The following is a 22,556-nucleotide window of genomic DNA, read 5'->3' as shown; positions in this document are numbered from 1 at the left end:
CGTAATATAACCACGTGACTGCAGTGTAGGCCTAATCTACATCACGTGATAAAATGTTTACGTTTTGAGTGGTCGAGTGTTATTGCAAGCAATTAGAAATAGAAATATGGATTTGGAAATAAAATGGCAGAACCTCTTGAACGAGTTGACGTGGTTGAGATGGATGAAGTGATCCAACTCACATATCAAATCTGTCGAAAACAAATTATAAATGTCCACTTTTTGTCTGGCCAAGATTATGAATAAATGAAATAAATGAACCAATAGAGCTTAGAAAACAAATTTACAGCAAAATACAAAAAATTAGGATACAAAGAACTCAAAACTGAATGATAATAAAGAGCTGTCTGTAGCCCGTGCTCACTTTTATCGTAACACAATTCCTTACAATCAATGTGATTGCCATCTGCGAGGTAAAAATTGTAATGATCATTGGTGCTTTTGCTTCTTTTGATGTTGTTGTCTGTACAGAAGTTTTGTCCCAGCAGTCGATCATTCAGATTATGAAGGAAACCACGAACTGAGAAGGCATAGGGGAACACTGGCGCAAACTGTTCAGTGAATTATCATTCGATTGATTGATTGATCATTTATTCGTTAAATCATTCATTCATTCATTCATTCATTCATTCATTCATTCATTCATTCATTCATTCATTCATTCATTCATTCATTCATTCATTCACAATTAACACCGACATCTTTAATCTTAGCAATTCTCTGCATGACAGCTTCAAGCTGCTTGGAATCGTGTGCATCAAAAGTGAAGACGTGGGGTTCCTTAATGTACCTTTCCAAATAAGGGTGCTGACTTGTTATCTGGTTAGTAAAATTAACATCATCTCTGTCATCATTATTATCACCATCATCACCAACACCAACAACATCATCACCATCACCAACAATCCTGGAAGTGGGTTTCCCAAATAGAGTTAAATTTTTGGCGGGGTTGAGAAATATGCAGCCAGAAGCAAGAGCGAGCAAGGGACTTGGTGATTCAATTGGATCTCCCAAGCCGACACACACCTGTATGATGTACCTCAATCATATATACATTATATACCTGTCTATATGCTACTCATTCAATTCAATGTGATTAGCCAACAAGTAAGCTTGCAAAGTTAGCTGTGTGTACACGTTGTGTAGTATGTACGTAGATGCCGTGTGTCTAAATGCATATAAATATGTATATATTGTATATATGTATGTTTATGTTGTATATGTATGTATGCATGTATGTACGTATGTACACAAACCTTGGCTGATGATAGAAGTTTTTTATAACTGTTTACATCTTGAATACCAAGAAGTTCAGAACCTTCTGGAAGCAGTTTTTGGAACCTTTAGAAGAAAGTTAACAAATGATATCATACTAATTCTGCTGCTAAGTAATATCACTGATGATGATTTAATAAATCAACACGACCGATTTAAAATGTAAGAACCTGGCATGCATCGTCGCTTTTAATGGAAAATATTTTGATATAATTTTCAACATACTACTCTGACCCTGGATGCAAGAATGAATGAATGATTGAATGAATGAATGAATAAATAAATGGAAGAATGAATGAAAAAATAAATGAATTAATGAATAGATAAGTGAATAAACGAACGAACGAACGAACGAATGAATGAATGATTAATAAAAAACATAAAATTCAAAATCGCCTCTAAATATTTTCCTTCTTTTCCGAGAAGCAATGCAAAATCTTGCTTCTTGTTGTGGCTATTGTTGATCATGTAGTTGATACTTTTGTTGATGTTTTTGTTGATGTTGTTGTAGACAACATACCTGATTGGATTGTCATCTTCGTTGTGGTTGTTGTTGTTGTTGACGCGTTTGTCGTCGTCTTTGTTGTTGATGTTGCCATTATTGATGTCATTGTCGTCATTGTAGTTCGCGTGCCGGTTATATATTTGGTCTTTGGTGATCATGAAACCAAGAAATGAATTGTCAGGTGTGTGCGCTGTCAATCAATCAAAAATTTTCACCTTGATTCATTCAATTTTTTACAGTTCCAAAAAAAACTAAATAACAAATAAATAATAATAACGATGAATAATAATGAACCAACGAAACATGGTGTAAAATTGTTTGGGGTTCAAATCCAGCCCTCCCCAGCCTACACTGAGATTGTGTGCTTTGATGAATGCTAGGTCGTTGTATGCTGGCTCTGTCCCATATACATCCAGTATACGAAATTTGTATCTGTGTGTTTGTGCGTGTGTGTGTGTGCAGGTAAGCTTGCGTATGTGAGTGTTTGTGTGTGTGTTTATATGTTTGTGTGTGTGTGTGTGAGCGTTCATGATTTTTTATGTTTTGGTGTATGTGCATGTAGAAATGTATTTCCAACTGTCCAACAAATCAATCAGTTGTACTTGTAAAGTTGTGTGATTTGTTGAGGAAGAGCTCTATAGCCGGGTATGTCAGTAAAGATGATGTCGACTTCATCAGCCCCAGCACATCCCTGGTCCTCACTTGTCCTAATTCCATTTTTATTTTTTTCCAAAGAACTCAACGACATGGCTTTCAATCTGAGTGGAGTGAGTTTGTTTTTTCAATCAATCATAAAATGTTGATAATTATTAGCAAATTTTTGCACCACCAACAACAGCAACAACAACTAGCTCGTTAACTAACTCATTGGCAACAACTTTCAAGTTACTCCTGACGACAACCTGCTGGCACAGAGCCAAACATCCAGCAACCAAATCTGCCCACTGCATCAATTCACCAAGTGAGCCGCCATTTTTTATTGTCTGGGGACTTGCAAAGTTGGTTAGTGTGAGCAGGCCAGGTGTGATTATAATCTAAAAAAATATTCATTATAAAAACTTTTAGCAAAACAAAACCTTCTCCAGATGACAAACAATTTGACATGAAAAATTATAAAAAAAACAATGAAAATTTTTCTAATTTAAACTGAACTAACTTTTTTTCTACTGTAAGGATGAAATTCTTCACAGTCCCCAACAATTTTGAAAGCCTCACTTTTTACTTGAGGCCAAATTGCTTCCAACCTTGTCGACATCCACCAAAAGTGCCAATCCATCGACATATGCTCCAACAAAAAATTAAAAGTTGTTGACTTTTCAAAATTTAGACCCACATTGCTACTACTACTACTACTACTGGCTATGATATGATGATCAGGATTGGGATCGTGCGGTGCTTTCCTATTTATCTTCTTAAATAAAAACTCATCACGATCAACCAGGCTGTAGGCTCCATGTAATGAAACATTTGCATTCTCATCATCATCCTCATCATCAGAATTTAGGAGCACGTAAAAAAGAGTCCACAAGCAGAAAACTAGCAAAATTGTGGTGAATGCTTTGTAGGTCGGTTTAATAATGGTGAAGGGTGTTGGTCTTCCATACTTCTTTCTTACAGGCATTGATGTGATTAGTCATGAGTAGTTACATTATTTTATTTATTATTTCATTTATTTAATAACGTTTATTTGTGTGTCTGTGTTTGTGATAACCAATAACCCAATTCCATTATTTAGTCATTAATCAATTAGTGAGTGGATTATATTATTAGTTGGAATAATTATTTATATATATATATATATAATATATATATATATATATATATATATATATATATATATATATATATATTATATGTGTACTGTGTAGTCAGTGTAGTTGTAGTAGATGTAGATTGTAGAATCTAGCTAGATGATTGCAGGTAGGCAGATAAATTCCTTACTTCATTCACAATTTTTAAAATTTTAAAAGTTGAAAAAGTTGATGACAGAATATTTATTTAATAATACAAATATAATTATTATTCGCGGTAGAGACAGGTATGTTTAAAGTTTGATGTAAGTTTACTTTTCAAAAATAAGTCAACTTTTAAATTTATTTATTCGCCTATGAAAAGTAAATTCAAGTAATTATAAAACAAAATCTCAGCAATTGTAAACGACGAATGGCAGTCGTTTCATTATGTACTGGCGACAGAACTGGAAATCGGTTTAATTTGAAATTATTCCTAATTTTTATTAAATAAGGTTATATTGATTCGATTTATTAAACGAACATTTGATAGGATTTATAATACTGACGATTAATTAGCCAAAGCATTCGCATTTGCAGGATTGTTTCATTTGCATGTAAAATTGTAAAAAGTAAATTTTTTACTCATTTGATTCTGTTCTGATTGACGAATGTATGATGATACTGATTGTCACTTGGGGGTGGGGTCCAGCGTGGCCGTTTTGAGTGCAAAAGCAAAAATCTCAAAAATAAAGTTAGGAAACTATCTGTAAGATAAGAAGCGTTCACTTTTTACTAAAAGAGAGAAAGATAATAATAGCACTAATCCTAATCTAATCTAATCTCTAATCTAATGTAATGACTAATCTAATCTAATATCATTTTATAATTTTTATTTAATCAATTTTGTTACTTTTCAACAAAAGTTATAAAAGCCCTTCTTACTTTCACACCAAACCAAATGATGCATGCATGCACTTGTGTGTTATATGGGCTATCTGTGTTATATTTGTATGCATTTTACATTAACACATACCCATTCATATCTATCTAATATATTTAGGCCAATAGATGCTAATATAATAGATATACAATCATATACCCAAGCTATGTAGTTGAATATATAATACATAATACATATTGTAGTTCTACAATGTATGTGAATGGTATGTATGTATAGTAAAGAATAGGGATAAATAATGTTGTGTTGTTGTTTTTATGCATGGCTGCTGTTATCTGTTTGTTTGTTGGTTTGTTGAATATTAGGGATTTGTTTATTTGCCTATATATACAATACACATAGCACTTACACTTACATATTCTTACATTGCACTTTCATACATTTATAAACACCTAAGTACACACATACATACTAATATACACACTCACATACATGCATTATACATTGGATTGTTTTGTTTGGAATTTTGATGCTTTTTATGAACTTGCTTGATGCATTTAGAGTTAGATTGTTGTTTGAAAGGTTTTTATATTATATCAATGTTAAAACTGGCTTGATAGATATCATTTTAAAATAAATAAAATGTTTGAACTCTTCAAATCATCATCATTATCATTTATGGTGGTGTTTAATTCATATACAAACTGGTGCTTATAATTATAATATAATTATTTATATACCTTCTCTTGTTAAGTTACAGGAATTATATTCATATGGTCTATTTCTAACTTATATATATATATATATATATATATATATATATAATTTCATAACTTGTTTGCCCACACAATAAAAAGTTAGTAGTACATCGATCTATGAATCAACACAAAATTATTGATTAATTAGGTTATTTCTTGTTTAGTTAACAGTAACTAATCTAATCTTTACAAATAAATAAATAAATTGATGATTTCATGTTCTTAATCCTCTGTTAATTGGATTTTGTTATTCTACAATAGGTAACTACCTATTCATTGTTTTATTATTAATCATTTATATTGAATTAAATTTAGTTCACTCATTCATTCAATTCATAAATAAATAAGCATTTTATTTTAAATATTGTTAAAAAGTTAAGAATTAAGTTATATACTTATAATATACTGCAATTATATTACAATATTATTATATATTATAATTTTATAATAATTCTGTAGAAATAGATCACAGTTGTAAAATTAAAGGCCTCCAACAAATCATGGTCCTGGCATAACATACTTCTCTGACAGAGTTAGTGCATTTGAAGTGTACATTTTTGATTGTGATGATTTTGAAGAAATGGTGGGTGATGAGATAAGATAAGAGGAAGATAATTATTCGGCATAATTATTTTTGAGTAAGGATCAGAAAATTAGCAGGAATGAAATTAGTGATGCAATTAATTTTCTGGTAAACACACTGATAAAGAAAGATACATGCACATACATACATGCACACACACACACACACACACATACATACACACATACACACACACACACACACACACATACATACATATACGTACTGTACATGTGTGCATCAGGCATATATTTTTATGAAAAGAGCATAAAATGAGTGAATATAAGAAACAAAAAATCAATGGTTTTTGTTTTCATCATCTTCACCATCATCATCATCACCATCTTCGCCATCGTCGTTGTGGTTGGTTGTTTTCAGATATTGATTTTTCTCGCCGTACAGAACATCAATAACGAATCATTGAACGAACGGAGGAATGAATGAATGAATAAATTAATTAATTAATTAAAAGAATGACTAAAATAATGAATAAAGATGTTACATGTTTCATGAGACTGACTAGCTAGCTGGTTGGTCCGCCATGTTTCAAGCTTCAGCTACTCATCATCGTCATCACCAATTTCATCATCACCATTAGCATCATTATTTTTAATTTTAAAAGTAAACTTTGTTTGAAAGTTTCAAACAAATTTTGTACTCGTCTCTCATTACAACTTTCGAAATGTTAAATTTTGAACACAAACATTTGCACGCGAACATGCAAACATACACGCACAAGCGCACTTACACACACATACACATGCCGAGACAAACAAACATACAATTATTTACTCAACTACATTTTTTATTTCACAAAGTCTTCAACGATCCTCCTAGCAAACAAATCTCTATCTTTGCAGTATTCGCAACTTGTTGCTCCTAATGTGGTTATTATTATTATTATTATTGTTATTATTATTATTATTATTACTATTGCGACAGACATTCAAATGTATAACTATACTAACACTGATTACATTTCTCGTTGTGTTGTACGCATTTTATATCTATAATGGCGAGCATCGTAGACTACTTTCTCATTTTAATTCATTTTATTTATTCCAACCAACTCCTATTTTTAACCTATTAATAATTGTCCTCAGTTTACGGTTTAAACCCTTAGATTCATTTGGATTTTTTTTAAACACTTGGCATGTCATAATTTTTTTTATTTTATTTTATTTCATTGAATATTTATTTCGCCCCTTTTTGGAAAAAATAAAAGAGTTCCCATTATTATTATTATTATAATGAGAATAATATTTTTTTTATAATATTACCACTTCTCATATAATTTTTAGATTATCACCATTAGTACCGCTGATGTTGTTTTAACTAACCATCCCTTGGGAGATGGTGGGATCCGCCGATCGCGCTCTTAGGTGCACCCACACAGTCTCTCTCTCCCCCACCTCTCTCTCTCTCTCTCTCTTTCTTTTTTTTCTCTCTGTTTTTTCTATTTCTCTCCATCTATCTTTCTTTCAACTGCCCCATTTCGAACTCTTCTATTAAACATTCAAATAATCTATAAACAACATCGTCAACAACAAACTCATCAGCAACAACAACATCATCAGCAACAACAACAATAATAAAAAATTGTTATCTGCAGATGACAGCTGTGCTATTCTCTACTCTACATAGACCTCATTTTGTGCAATTAAATTTGTTTGTAATTAATTTTAATTTTTTCAACTTAGTTATGATGATGATAACAGAGGTGTTGTTGTTGCTGATGATGATGACGGAGTTTTTGAGTTGATGATGATGATTGCAATAATTTAGTCATGTTGATGTCCACGATGATGAAATGAACGAATGAGTGAAGAAATGAATGATTAATTAAAAGATTGATTGATTGATTGATGATATATATGTATATATATATATATATATATATATATATATATATATATATATATATATATATTTGACATTTTATATGGAAACAAATGCATTTACAACACAAGACTTTCAACTATATTTAAATTTAAATTCACGATGTAACTCCAGACAGACTTACTCAGCCACACAATGGAGCTCTTGTTGTTATATTTTTTGCTTTTCATCAACTACACAGGTGATGACGATGACGTTGTTATGACGTAATTATGACGTAATTGCATTGTTGTAGCGATGATACGTATTTGATGTTCTTGAAGAAGAGATGTCTGAAGGACAAGTGCACATCCACACATGCAGGATCTAAAAACAATTGAGTTAAAATGTACGATAAAATATGGCAGAGTGTGGTGTTGAATTTCATCCCACAATCTTACACACCATTGTTATTATTATTATCATCATCATTTATGGTTGTGGTTGTTGTGTGTGTGTGCGTGTGTGTGTGTGTGCGTGTGTGTGTGGGTGTGACATTAATTTTTCATAATTGAAGACATGGATTTTTAATAATTTAAATAGACAACAAAATATTTGTGTACCCTTAGTTGCACACTTGGTTTTGCATGTGTTCTGTGCACACATATTTCGTACGCACATTTCGTACACTCAAATATGTACAACTTGTTTCTCATCTTCTACAGGAACATTCACATAACTATTTAGTTTCTACTTATGCTTGCAAACAACCAACATGTATGACACATACATACACACGCACACAACACACGCACACACATACAAACACATACAATCATACACACAAACACACACCCACACAGATATTGTAAACAATAAAGGATTACTCAGATGAATAACGTTGGAGAAAAAATTTTTTTTGCCAGCGAATGATGATGTTGCTGATGACGATGATGATGACGATACTGATGATGATGTCATTATTTATTCATTGTGGGTGACTCATTCATTCATTCATTCATTCATTCATTCATTCATTCATTCATTCATTCATTCATTCATTCATTCATTCATTCATTCATTCATTTATTCATTCATTCATTCATTCATTTATTCATTCATTCATTCACTATCATTATATTTTTCAATATCATCACATCATCATTATTTTATTATTACTATGCTGTTTAATTAGTATCATCATAACAACAATAAAATTAATAAATAATATTAATAATCGCGGTAGAGAATTCTCCGGATAAATTTGCATAGTAGGTTATATTAACAAATATTTGCCACCGCATAACTTGAATGAGTTTGTGCAAATATCTTAGGAGAAAAATATTTTGGTTTCGTTGTCGTTGTCGTTGTTGTTGATGATGTTGTTGTTGTTGATGATGTTGTTGTTGATGATGTTGATGATGATGTTGTTGATGATGTTGTTGATGATGTTTTGCTATTGTTGATGTTGTTGTTGTTGTTGATGTTTTGATGATGTTGTTGTTGATGTTGTTGTTGTTGTTGATATCTTTTGTCGTTGCATTTACGACATGAACGTTCAAGGAAGTGTGCTGTTTATTGCGTAATAAAACATGTAAGAAGAACATGTGCGAGTGTGTGTTTGTGTTTGTTTGCCTGTCTCTTTATGTGTGCTTAGTGTTTGTTTGTTTGTTTGTGTGTATGTATGTATTATGGTTTGTGTACGTGACAGATGGCTGCGTGCGTGAGTTTAGTTTTGAATGAATGAATGACTAAATGGAAGTTGCAAGAGTGAATGAATGGACGAAAAAATTATAAAAAATGGTCGGACGAATGAATGAAGGGATGAACAAAGGAACGAGCCAAAAATGACTAAACGATCGATCGATAGTTAGACAGTTTGATGAGTAATCCTGGCTGCATGTGGATACACGAGCCTAATAAAGGACGACCAGGATGATGACGACGACGATGATGATGATGATGACGATGATAATGGTGTTATTGATTATTTTTACATAATGTTCTATGTTTTGCCTGCTTTGAGATGACTTAACGAGTTTCATTGTTTTTTTAGAACTAGCCGTATGTCATGAAACTAATAGGTTGAGCTCTAGGAGGAAATATATGAAGTTGAACATTCTCCCACTTGAGTTTGAAAACCTTTCTGAAAGACTCTCATTGTAACCATCGTTTGTTAGTGTAATTTTTAATTCATTTGGAATATCACCCATCGGTTTTAAGGACAATTTTTACTTGTTTATTCAAAGTTTTATGATGAACTAATAAAATTTGTAATGACATCATCGTACAGCGACAACCTGTGATAGAATTTTAAATATTTTCACCATCCAGTGGCACTGGTCGGAGCCAGGCAGTAAGCTGAACACTCTACTGCTTCTACTTTCTTTTAGGACAATAAAAGATTTTGCATTTTTAACTTGCCACACTTGTGTAGTGGTACATGATAAGACTTTGCAATGTTCCTTTACCAGCCAAGTACGTACGTGCTTCTTGTTTGTTTGGGTAACATGGATCAATCTCTTCATATTATTAGTTCATTAATTTTAGTTTAATAATAATTATAATAACAATAGCAGCATAGATAATGTACAAATTGGTATTAATAAATAAACTGACATGATGGCCGCTTAGTTTTTCATTGAGGAATTTAAAGAATTAGTTGATTTGTTTGTGTGTGCGTGTGTGTGTGTGTGTGTGTGCGTGCTTGGGTCTTTATGTGTAATTCTCAGTTATGGCTTATATTTTATGTATCTGCGTGGCTATGTTTGAATACCTGAAGGTTTGTTTGTTGTTGAGGATGGTCTGTTGATGACTCTGTGGAAGGTTAATTGTTACAACAACAACATCTTAACCTTCTTTTAATACATAAACATAACGTCACGTGATCTATTAGTAACAATTATTTCTTCTCTCTTTGTCTCTCTTTCCTTCTCCTTCTCTCTTTTTTCCCTCTTTTCTCACTCACTCTCTCTCTCTCTTTTTCTTTTCTATTCTCTCTCCTTTTCTTTCATCTTTTGTCAGTTTTTCTGCATCTGAATAATTGAGAACCAAAAATCTTAAAATATGCTTGCTGCTGGTTCCATTCATCCATCCATTTATCCATCCATCCATCCATCAATCTAGCCATCCATACATCCATTTTTTTATTGGTTCATTCATTTATTATTCTTAATATCTATCCTTCCATCCGTTTCTATTCTTCTTTTGATTAATTGTAAACACGTGAAGCGTTAGTGTCATCATTGTCACATGCCATCATTCCCAGCCAACAAACAAACGAACGAACGAACAAACCAACGAACCAACAAACAACCGGACAAACAAACAAACAAACACGTATACAAACGAACATACAACAATTTTAGCGAGATTGTTTTGAGAATTAGAAACGTATTTGTATTTTATTTAAAAGTTTGTTGGCAGTTTGCCATGTTCTGTGTGTATTAAATTGCTTCCAAAACATTTCATCATCATCATAATTTTGTCATCATCATCATAACTGACGACGACGATGGTGATTGGTTGTGATGCAGTTAAAATAAAGCAGGTTTTGAATGTTTAACATCAATGAAAGTAGACCAATAAGATTACATAGATAGATTGGTTTAGTGAATGAATGAATGAATGAATGAATGAATGAATGAATGAATTAATGAATGAATGAATGAATGAATGAATGAATGAATGAATGAATGCATGAATGAATGAATGAACACTGATGGTGATGATGGCAATGGTGATAAGGATTGTGATAATGGTCTTGATAGCTAGCCTACATAGAGAGCAAGTTCAACCCGACAGGCAAAATTATTCCGATTGACGGATTGAAAGATGAAATAAAAATAAGATTTAAATAAAAACTTGAATTGGTGATGATAATGATGATGATGATGATCATGATCATGATGATGATGATCAAGTTCAAACATATGAGCAAGATTTGTAAAAAATTGAAAAAGATAGGTGTAATGTGAATGTATGTGTATATGTATGTTATGTTTGTATGTATGTTTGTATGAATGTATGTTTGTTTGTTTGTTTGTATGTATGCATGTGTGAGTGTAAATACGTATGTATGTATGTTTGTATGTAAGTTGGTGTTGGAATGTTTGGAAAAACAAGCCATTTTTAAGCTAGTATGTATGTACGTAGATGTGTTTATATTTTATGCATGTTCAATTGTTAGTGTATGTATGTGTTACATTGTAGATACGCATGCGTGCCAGCTTGCTTGTTACGATGAAGAAGAAGATGATGATGGTGAAGATGATGGTGAAGATGATGGTGAAGATGAAGATGATGATGACGACTAATTGTTTAATTGTTATTTATGACAGAGAAACCAATTGTCTTCAATCACGTTTAAAAGGCTTACACACGTGTATACGTGAACTCACATACACACATACACAACACACACATACACAACATACACGCACGCACGCAAACTAACATGTGGCTTACAGCGATTTAAGATAATGCATAATGTACTTAATAATTAGTTTTTTATTGAATTTAATTATTAATCAAAAGTTCAGCCATTCAACCAACCAGCCAACTGAATAGATGATCAATCAATCAATCAACCAACCAGTCAAACAAAATTTCAATGCAAACAAACATACATACATACATATACATACATACATACATACATAATATTTGTTTCAAAGTAATTTTTTAGTACTGCTTAAACTATTTTGAACGCGCAGTAAAGAAGGAAATGAGAGTTGAGGTAGTTTGATGGGATGAAACATTTTATTGCGCGAATGTTTTGCTCTATTTGTTGTTTTGCTTCTATGCCGGCATGCATTTGCAACATGAACACGAGAATGTAAATTGTATTTAGTTATCTTTGGTTATTTTTCAGACAACAGCAAAGAACTAGCAGCAGCATCGTTCGTCGTCTCTCCTTCGACATAATTCTTTATGATTTGTAATTTGGAAAGTCGTGTGAAGTGAAGATAAAATCCTAGACATCATAGCCCCTTACCTAGTTGATTGAAAACTTGTCGTTGATTCGTCAGGAGCTAATGACGTCATTATCATCAATTTCTTGCCGTTCAATCATGATCAATAAACATTCCAAAGGGTTTGATGATGAGATTGGTCACGTATCGTCGCCGTCATCATATTGCAATTTATCATTTTCATCATTATCAACATCTTATCTTCCATCTAGATCATCATCATCACCGATGCGATCGTCATCAGCACCATCATTGTGTATGATGAGGTCGATGACGTCACCCAGTGTGACGATGTTGGCGATGCTGGCGCTCTTCATGATGATGATGATGATGATGCTCTTCACGAAACCAGCCAATTGCACTCTACTGCACAACAACAACAACAATAATAATAATAATAATAGTTCTAGCAATAGCAATAATAATAAAGATGCTAATCTAGTAAATATAAGCGCTAATAACAATACCACTAATCGCGATGGCCAACATGCTGAAGGGCAGAGCAGTACAAACGATAATCATCATCATCATCATCAACATCATCATTATCACGACAAACAGCATCATCAACATCATCGTCATCAACAACAACAACAATTACGTCATCACAGACGTCATCATCCCAGGCATATCTCCGATGCAAGCGAAAAAACTGCAAGAAGATTTGATGCTGTGGTTAGTTTTTGTTGCTGTTGTTATTATTATTATTATTGTTATTATTTATTAATTATTATTATTTAGCAAACAACTATAATCACCACCTAATTAACAGATAATTACAATGTGTGCTTAGCAGTATTATATGTCTTTTATTTTATGAAAACCATTTAATGTGTGTGAGTGTGTGTGTTAGTGTGTGTGTGTAGGAGTTAGATCCTTTTGTTGCAAATTATCACCATCACCTTTGATTATTAAACTTTTATAAATGACCAGTTCATAATTGCTTATTAATAATATCACCAATTCATACTACATACTACTACAGCTGCTACTACTTCTACTACCACTACTACCACTACTACTACAGCTGCTACTACTTCTACTACTACCACTACTACTACCACCACTACAGCTACTTTTTTACTTTGGTAACTACATTCGTAATATAAATATTATCTACTATATTATTTTCATTAAAATTATGAATGATCATAAATAATAATAATTATTATTATAATTATGATTATAACTTTCTAGAGTTACCTCGAGAAGTACGGCTACCTACCTGGTTCGGATGCCGAGACACAAGCCATGCGGTCCAAGCAGGAGTACATGAACGCCATCAAGAAATTGCAAAGGTCCTTCTTATTACGCTCATAATTATTTTAAAGTAATAATTATAACAATCATTATTATAATAATAGTTATTATTATTATTATTAATTCAACCAATCAAAACCTACCAACAGGTTTGGTGGCATTCCTGAGACAGGCGAAATTGATGAGGCCACTAGAAAGTTGATGAAAAAATCGAGGTTCGTTCGTTCGTTCCTTTGTTTTTTCGTTCGTTTGTTCGTTAGTTCGTTCGTTCGTTTGTTCGTAATAATTTCATAATTTATATTTATTATAATTAATAGTTTTGCGTAAAACTCATCAGGTGTGGCCTGGAGGATGTGATGAAACGCGATCAAGAAGGCAGCATCAGCAGTCCGCAGAGTTTCATCAGCAACGGCGGAAAACTTGCCGACATCCCAAAAAGATATCAGCTGGGATCTTCTAAGTGGGAGAAGAGGTGCATGAGTCATTCATTCATTCATTCATCAACTTATTCATTCATTTACTCATTCTATTTTTGCTCATTCACTCACTCATTCACTTACTCACTCACTCACTCATTCACTCACTCACTCACTCAAAGGTGGCTGACCTATCGAATCCTCGATTTTTCACCCGACTTGGACGCGGAGATACAGAGGCAGACGATGAAGGAGGCGTTCGAGATGTGGTCAGACGTGACGCCCTTGCAGTTCACAGAGGTGAGCACTGGTCAGGCCGATATCTTCATCAAGTTTCCAAGCAGAGTCCATGATGATGGCTTTCCGTTTGATGGGCCCGGTTGGATCATTTTTCTTCGCTCTCCAACTTTTTTAAAAGTTGGAGAAGCAGGCATAGATTGATGTGCTTATTAATGATAACTGTCAATGCTTTATAAAACCATTTTTCATATATATATATAGTGTGCTTTTGTGATGTATGCCTGCCTCTGTGTGCTTCTGATTGATTCAAGTAATTGATCAATTCATTCATTTGTCCTTTCATTCATAAGTTGATCCATCAATTCATCCATTCATCATCTCATGCATGGTCAGGCAACACGCTGGCACATGCATTCTTCCCTGGCGACGATAGGGGGGGCGATGTTCACTTTGATGACGACGAGCACTGGACCATTGATGGCGGCAACGGTGAGGTGGTGGTGATGATGATGATGATGATGATGATGATGGTGATGATGATGGTGATGATGGTGATGATGATGGTGATGATGATGGTGATGATGATGGTGATGATGATGGTGATGATGATGGTGATGAGTTATGGCAGGCGGTTAGTTAGCAAGTACATTTATAGAATATTTTGATCGGCTGTATTTCCATTGTGGGTCAAATCATTATTATTATTGTTAGTTACTATTATTATTGTTAGTTATTATTATTGTTGTTGTTGTTGTTGTTGTTAAATTTTTCATTTTGATTGAAGTGAATTGCTCTTGGCAATGTTTTATTGGAATGGGTTTCCAACTAAGATTGAGCTGTTAGCTCAGCAACATATATATACATATTCAAACACATGAACATATATATATATATGCACACACACACACACATACATACATACAGATTAACAAATATTTTAACATACAAACGTAAACATACATCACATGTTCAAGAAAATTGAACAGAAATAATCTGTTTTGTATAAAATGAAGTGAGGTAATGTGACTCAGTGTTGTTGCTGTTGAGTTGAATCATGTGATGAATGGTTGTTGATGTTGATGATGATGTTATTGTTGTTGTTGAAACGCTGATGGCTTCATGTACAATTTTTTAAATATTTCGTTTTAACTTTGGAGCGTTTTAGTTGTGGTAGGTAGGTGGTTAGGTAGGGATGAAAAAATGTTGCCCCTTTCATTTTTTAAATTTAATTCTTTCGTTTGTGCTTTTCATTTTTGTCTATCTTTCTTTCTCTCTTTCCAACTTCTGAAAACATTTTTAAACACTTAGCTACGCACTTGAAAAGTTTTTCAAAATTTCTCTTGTTTATATCGCCTCTATTCCATTCTTTTCATCTTCATTCGTTCATTTTCTTCAATCTCTCACTTTTCTTGTTTTACTATTCGTTCGTTTTACTCTTCTCCACTCTCTCTCTTTCATTCATTCATCCATTTTTTGATTTATTCATTCATTCATTCATTCATTCATTCATTCATTCATTCATTCGTACTTGGGTATTTTTTTCATCAAGTTTGTTAGCACATTTGCTGATTAGTTCAGCAATTATCTTCCTTGAAAGTTTTGGTGCAAAGTATTCTTTAAACATTTTCACAAATTATCTGGGTTTTTTTTCTATTTTCACTAACTGCATCTTGAATAACTTTATTGATTGCTCATTCATTTATCCATTCACTCACTCATGCATTCATCCATGCATTCGTCCAGGTACCGACCTGCTGGTAGTGGCGGTCCATGAGATTGGGCACTCACTGGGCATCGGTCACTCGGGCATGGAGGAGGCCATCATGTTTCCCTGGTACTCAGGCTATGATGGAAATTTGAAGTTGAACGATGATGACGTCATGGCCATCCAGGAGTTGTACGGTAGTCATTTCAGCTGGCTTCATTAGTTTTTCTCTCAGGCGAACTGCCCTGTACATTTTTATGTGTTGGTCCAATCGAACTTCACGCACTTTCACTCGACAGGAGCCAAATCAGACGGATCGTCGTGGTCGAAAGCCACGAAGAGAGCGACCACCGTGAGGCCGAGGACGACGACCAGAGTGCACCACCACCAACACCACCAGTTCGGCGAGAAGGCTGACGAAACTTGCGAACAAACCTTCGACGCCATCGCTAACTTGAGGAATGAAATTTTTTTCTTCGTCGGGAAGGTTCGTGTCACTTTTCATTTCGTTGCTTTTGTAAGCATTTTGTGTGATATCTGCACTTCTGAAGTATATGCTGCCTAATGTTCATCTGGTAAACATTCACCTTTCTCTGACAACCGAGCACAGAAGCATCACCGAATATTCAACTTCGGCGAAATATTCTACCCATCGCTGGATGTCGCCAGCTTCTTCGTCGACCTGCCCCCCACGTACGAGAAAGTTGATGCCGTCGTTGAGACCAGGGATGGCCTGAAACTATTCGTATTTATCGGTCGGTTATTTTCAAATCATTTTCTTATTTAAGCTAGCAAATTTATTATCTTAACTGATTTACAATCGTCTTTGCTTTATTCAATCTAACTGGGCTTTCAATACATCTTCTTCTTTTAATTGATTGTCTAATTTATATTGCTTTATAGCAGTAGATTAGTTTATTACGTTGATGTTTACGATCGTCTTTCTCACTTGACTTACAATTCAGGAAAGAGGTACTGGTTGATGAACGGAAACAGGTTGGAGGGCAGGTGTCCGACGGAGGGCTACCCCCTCACGAACCTGGGAATCTCGGAGGAGGTCACTCACATGGACGCAGGATTCGTCTGGAGCTACAACCAGCGGACCTACTTTGTATCCGGATACCAATATTGGAGGTTGAATGAGACCACAATGATGGTCGACTACGGATACCCACGTGACATGAACTTGTGGGAGGGGGTTAAGATTCCCGTGGATGATGCTTTCACCAACCCAGAACGAAGTTCGTTTCAGTTCTATCCTAAATCCCACTCCAGTTTTGTTACAATTTCACACTGAATTTCTATTTTGCGTCGCGACACCACTTAGCAATCATGTCACATCAACTGCAGATAAAACTTACTTCGTGCACGGGCACGACGTCTGGGAGTTCAACGATATGAGGATGAGGATCAGACCGGAAAGCAAACGAAACCTGAATCAGTTCGTCTTCGGCTGCCCGGAGAGTCTCCTGAAAGAAAATGAGCCGACGGAGAGCGACGCCGTGCAGACGTACAGAGACAGGACTGGTGACGTTGACTATCTCAGTAGCTCCTCAACTGCCAACCACAACGGCCTGATTTCAACCATTCAGTTCTATTCAATCGCGACCATCTGCGTTGTTAAGTTTGTTCGTTTTTAACTTTTTTTTTAATTTTTGTCATTTCAAGATCTAGAGTGTCGTTTCATGTTTGCGGCGATGAATAAATAGTTTTATATCTTTGATACATGACTAATACCTAACTGTGTACTTACTCAGTTGTAACGTCAGCTTGCTTGCGTGTTGTGGGCGATTTATTTCTTGTTACTTCACTTTTCAGTTCAACTAATTTTTTCATTTCATTTTTGACATTTGCAGATTTGATTATTAGGAATTGAATTTTCGAGTATTATAATTATTTATTTAATTATTTATTTAAAAGTGAATTCAATTAGAAATGGTAATCTTAATATTTGTTTGATCGACCTAAATTCCATTTTTTTGTCTTCATCGAGAATTTTTAAATGCAAACTCTTAAACTTCTAAAACCAAAGCATATATGTAAATTAAATATACACGAATACCGGCACACACACACACACACGCGCACACACACACACTGGTAAGTTAGGGACACACACACACACACACACACACGCACACATGTTTCCCGTGCACTCATTCGGTTGTGCCATCAATTTTAATTCTTCAGAATGTCAACGTAATATGTTGTGGCCATTAATATTCATAGATAGCTAACAGAATGTCATTTATTAGCATTTCATTACAAAGTGTCATTCATCATCAAGAGCGTCACCATCCCATCACATTAAGATAATAACTCATGCCACCATAGCTGAGTATTTCCCACGTTTCAAACCTGTGATTTCAGTTCAGTATGTAGGTATAGTGTTATATATATACATATATATATGTTTTGTGTTTTTTATTACATAATGTTTGTTGCATATTTGTTGCTGCTTTATGAGATATTTAATTATTTAAAAGTTAGATGAAGGATGATCATTTTTTTTATCTCTGCCTATATTAATTGTAAGCCTTATATTTCTTATATTTAATAAATAGATGTACAAGAACGTATATATATATATATATATATATATATATATATATATATATATATGTTTATATATATATAATTATGTATGTACACACTATGTATGTACACACTAATATACTAACATACATACTTAATTATCGTCATCAAATTATAGCGAAGAACATCAAACCAAACGTAAGTCTCTTTTTAGTCTTTTTATACACACAATTTCAGTTGTTTTAAATTTTTACATCAGCGTAACGTCACTTATGTGCACATGTATATATATGTGATATATACATTATATGTATGGTACTTGATATATACGTGTTCGATATATGCAATCGTTTGATTTATGATATAGACATGCACCATATTTTTTTTAAACGTAATAGACGAAATTCATTTATAGCCGTTTAAATGTGTTTCTTACTTAAGATCTATTATATATGTATATATATTTTATTTATATATCTAATACTTATATTCATGTGTATGCACATGCATGTATACGTCCACACTACACCACCCAACCATCTATCTATCTCTCGTGTTGTTAATAAATGCTTTTAGTGTACTTTTCATTTCAGTTTGATCTTCTCGGTCATCAGAGTTTGAATTTTATAAACGGATTTGTTAGTTTTTTTTTACATTTTGAAAATATATTTAAGTTATTTTGAAATCTTTCGTTAAACTTTCCCTCAAAAACTCATATTTAGTCAGTTCCTCTTTATCTAACTATGGACCTATGGCTAATGTGTTTTATTTATAATAGAGAAAGCTGTTTATAACAAATTATTTTTTACTTAAACGCTAACACTGCTACTTCTCACTCATCTTCTTTTGACTCCGCTCACAGTACTTGAAAAGGGTTTTGAAAAACTGATGCACTCTATAGATTTTTGGGGAAAACCAGAATACATTTAAGCGGCGAATGGTCGCCTAACCCTGTTTGGCAGTGCGTGCAGTGACCAAGTTGGAATATGACAAACGCATCTATTTCCGCCTATCAGATGCTCTGTGTGTGACGCGTCGTTTAGCAGGTATGCTGTTAGCTTCATCGATATATGGTAACTTGAAGCGACCGAATAATTATCATTCCCCTAATCCAATACTTAACACTCGCCATGGTTCTATTTCTTTGAATGTGGCGTTGACATAGTGAATTAAACTAGTATTTTAATTGAATTATTGATACTGACGTTGATAAATTTGGAGATATCAATCAAAAATATTTAAAAACATGATAAAAAACACTGACGACCAATCATTCATTTATTCATTCATCTGTTCCTTCTTTCCTTTATTCATCCACATCGCTCCAATTGTCTTCCGAAAATCTGTTGAAACCAACATCATTGTTTAAGTCCCTAATATTTCTCTTAACCTCCGGTGCGTTTCGAACGCTTTTTAATCGTTTTTTGCGATCGTCATCAGCATCACCATCATCATCATCGTCATGAGAGAAAGCGTCCCAGAGTAGAATGTTTCGATCACGTGCTCCAGTTATCAATTCGTATTGGTCGGATTTGAAGAGGCAACAGTTCACCTGCTTGAAATGTCCCTGCAGAGTTTTTATCTGCGTGCCTGAGTGAGGATACATTGATTAATCTATAAATTTATTGAACGAATAAATTAAGAAATGAGTAAAAGAATGAATGGATAAGTGTATAAATGGAAGAATGAACGAAGGAATGAATGATCAATCTAACCATTGAACACATCCAATATAGTGACATTTTCTGAGTTAGGAACGAACGCATATCGGTCACAACACGCCATCCTCAGTCCAACTTTCGAATCATTTGCGATCATTCCATAGTTGCAGAGCAGGTTTTTCCCTGATTGTGAATCCCACAGCCTCACGTTGTTGTCTGTTCCGAAACTGAGTAGGTGGAGGCCATCTTGAAGGAGTAGAATGCTGTTGACCACCCCATCGTGGGCCCTGCCATCTTTATTTCAAGTTTTTCACGGAGAGATTATTTAAATTTAACAAACTTAAAGTTCGTTAAAATTATTCAATGTGTGAAAATAAAAATGCAGCAGCAAATAAATGAGTAAATGTATGAAAAAATGAAAGTTATACAGGTCAAAAAATTATTTAACTGTAACTTTGTTGAAGAGCACTGGGGTTAGGACTTGCCTTGTCATTAAACCTGGTGTTGTTCTTGTCAAACTTCAACAAGCAACTTTTTGATCTTCTGATGTCCCATAAGATTATATGGCCATCTTTTCTGTTATTTTCAATTCAAGTCATTCAAAAATTAAATAAAAATTACAACATGAATATATTTAATTATTTAAAACTAAATTTAATTATATAAAACAAAATGAATGATTTAAGTGCAACAACAAAAATGAAGACCCAGCAGAGTAAAGATGGTGGTTATTGCTGGCTGACCAGTAGAGGTCAAGCACAACTCTTTGACTGTGGCCTGTCAATTTATGTGAGAAAGACCCAGATGTGATGTCAACGAGTTGAATCTTGTCACTATCACTGCCCACAGCAATTATTGGCTTGAAGCCTGCCATCTTGTGACAATTAACACACTCTTCAAATGTAAACTGAGTGACAACCTGACAAGATATTTGAAAAACAATTTAAATATGAAAGAACCATTTTCTATTAATTGAACAAGATTTAATTATTATTTAAACTGCAAAACTTTTAAATTATTAGAATCCCATAGTTTCAGCAACTTCTCGCGCCCACTTGAAGTGAAGATGCCTGTGTCGTGGGGATACCACTGAATGCTGCCTACTGAAAAATAATGTCTATCTTCATTGGTGGCATCTATTTTTGATACAACTTTGAATATTCTTGGTGAGGAAGATGAGGATGGAGGAGTGTGCAAATCATGTATGAATATGTTACCATTGCCAGCAGCAGATAGCAAACTAGAGACATAAAATAATTTAATTTGATTAAATTGATTGACTTATTAATATTAATTTAAAAAATAAAAAGATGATTTTTTAGTGTTTAGTCAGTAGTCTAGTTCTAGTTGTAAATTTGTTTAACAATTGAAGTTCAAACTTTAAATAAAATTATTAAATTAATTATTTTAAATAATTAAATAAAACAAACCATAATTTTTATTTAATTAATAAATTAAAAAATAAAATGAATCACCAACAATAACAGCAACAGAACAGCTCAAAAGTAGGTGTTGTAAATAAAACACCATCAAAAATAGAAATAAGTCACAACTGAACAGACGTTACTCTCCTGTTCCAGCCCAATTTTGCAAATCGTGTTAATTCCCAGCCAACCCAACTTACTATCTCTGGCCGTTGGGATCCAGGTCACAACAATTGACGTTGGCAGTGTGGCAAGATTCAAATTCATGACGAGAACTCAAGTCTAACGACTCTATCCTATTTTTTATAAATATCTTGTCCAATCTGTCACTTTTGTTATTTAAATTGTATTCTCTTGAAATTAACGCTTTAAACATTTAATTAGATTTATTTTGTTTTCTCACACCGGACGATCTTTGGTAAACTTTGAGAGCTTACATTTTGGAAGTTTTACTTTTAAATTGAAGGCTTAATTAACGGGATTGAGCTAGAGCCGCACTGCTTTTAATGAATCCATCCCATCTTGTTGAGCTTTTAGTGATTGAGCTAGTCAATCTTTTTTTACTTATTCCATCTTGTTAAAACTTTATTAATATTTTATAAAATAAACGACGTAAAAAATCAAAATTGTTTTTTGAACAACTATCTTCATTATGTTCAATAAATATATTACAAAATTACAAGATTTGATAATGGAAATCCCGACGTTGTCAAATGGCCGGACTCAGCGTATTTACTTTTAAAATTTAATTTCAAATTTGTCGTTTGTTATT

The 22,556-nt window shown here is 33.6% G+C and overlaps 3 protein-coding genes across 3 annotated transcripts; 1 reads left to right on the top strand and 2 right to left on the bottom strand.

The window, feature by feature from the left end:
- Positions 1-57: 57 nt before the first annotated feature.
- Positions 58-3,401, bottom strand: HELRODRAFT_180890 (hypothetical protein; the record flags this gene model as incomplete). Its single annotated transcript, XM_009030171.1, has 10 exons — positions 58-191; positions 365-551; positions 700-819; positions 904-1,026; positions 1,257-1,341; positions 1,796-1,970; positions 2,079-2,212; positions 2,383-2,538; positions 2,645-2,814; positions 2,937-3,401. 10 exons carry the CDS (start codon positions 3,399-3,401, stop codon positions 58-60), a joined length of 1,749 nt encoding a protein of 582 aa, XP_009028419.1.
- Positions 3,402-12,393: 8,992 nt separating this feature from the next.
- Positions 12,394-19,334, top strand: HELRODRAFT_194076 (hypothetical protein; the record flags this gene model as incomplete). The annotated part of the gene is made up of 14 exons (XM_009030170.1): positions 12,394-12,407; positions 13,155-13,218; positions 13,741-13,841; positions 13,953-14,018; positions 14,141-14,275; positions 14,402-14,598; positions 14,853-14,948; positions 16,203-16,361; positions 16,464-16,651; positions 16,775-16,919; positions 17,130-17,405; positions 17,515-18,246; positions 18,288-18,786; positions 18,811-19,334. The coding sequence occupies 12 exons, from the start codon at positions 12,394-12,396 to the stop codon at positions 17,802-17,804; spliced, it is 1,731 nt and encodes a 576-aa protein (XP_009028418.1). The 3' UTR covers positions 17,805-18,246; positions 18,288-18,786; positions 18,811-19,334.
- A 671-nt stretch (positions 19,335-20,005) lies between these two features.
- HELRODRAFT_88668 (hypothetical protein) lies at positions 20,006-22,160 on the bottom strand (the record flags this gene model as incomplete). Its single annotated transcript, XM_009030095.1, has 6 exons — positions 20,006-20,289; positions 20,415-20,654; positions 20,830-20,936; positions 21,068-21,279; positions 21,369-21,600; positions 21,985-22,160. The coding sequence occupies 6 exons, from the start codon at positions 22,158-22,160 to the stop codon at positions 20,006-20,008; spliced, it is 1,251 nt and encodes a 416-aa protein (XP_009028343.1).
- Positions 22,161-22,556: the final 396 nt, after the last annotated feature.

This window comes from Helobdella robusta (genome assembly GCF_000326865.2).
Source record: "Helobdella robusta unplaced genomic scaffold HELROscaffold_65, whole genome shotgun sequence".
Classification (NCBI taxonomy): domain Eukaryota; kingdom Metazoa; phylum Annelida; class Clitellata; order Rhynchobdellida; family Glossiphoniidae; genus Helobdella; species Helobdella robusta.
This window is presented reverse-complemented; position numbering and strand designations above follow the sequence as displayed.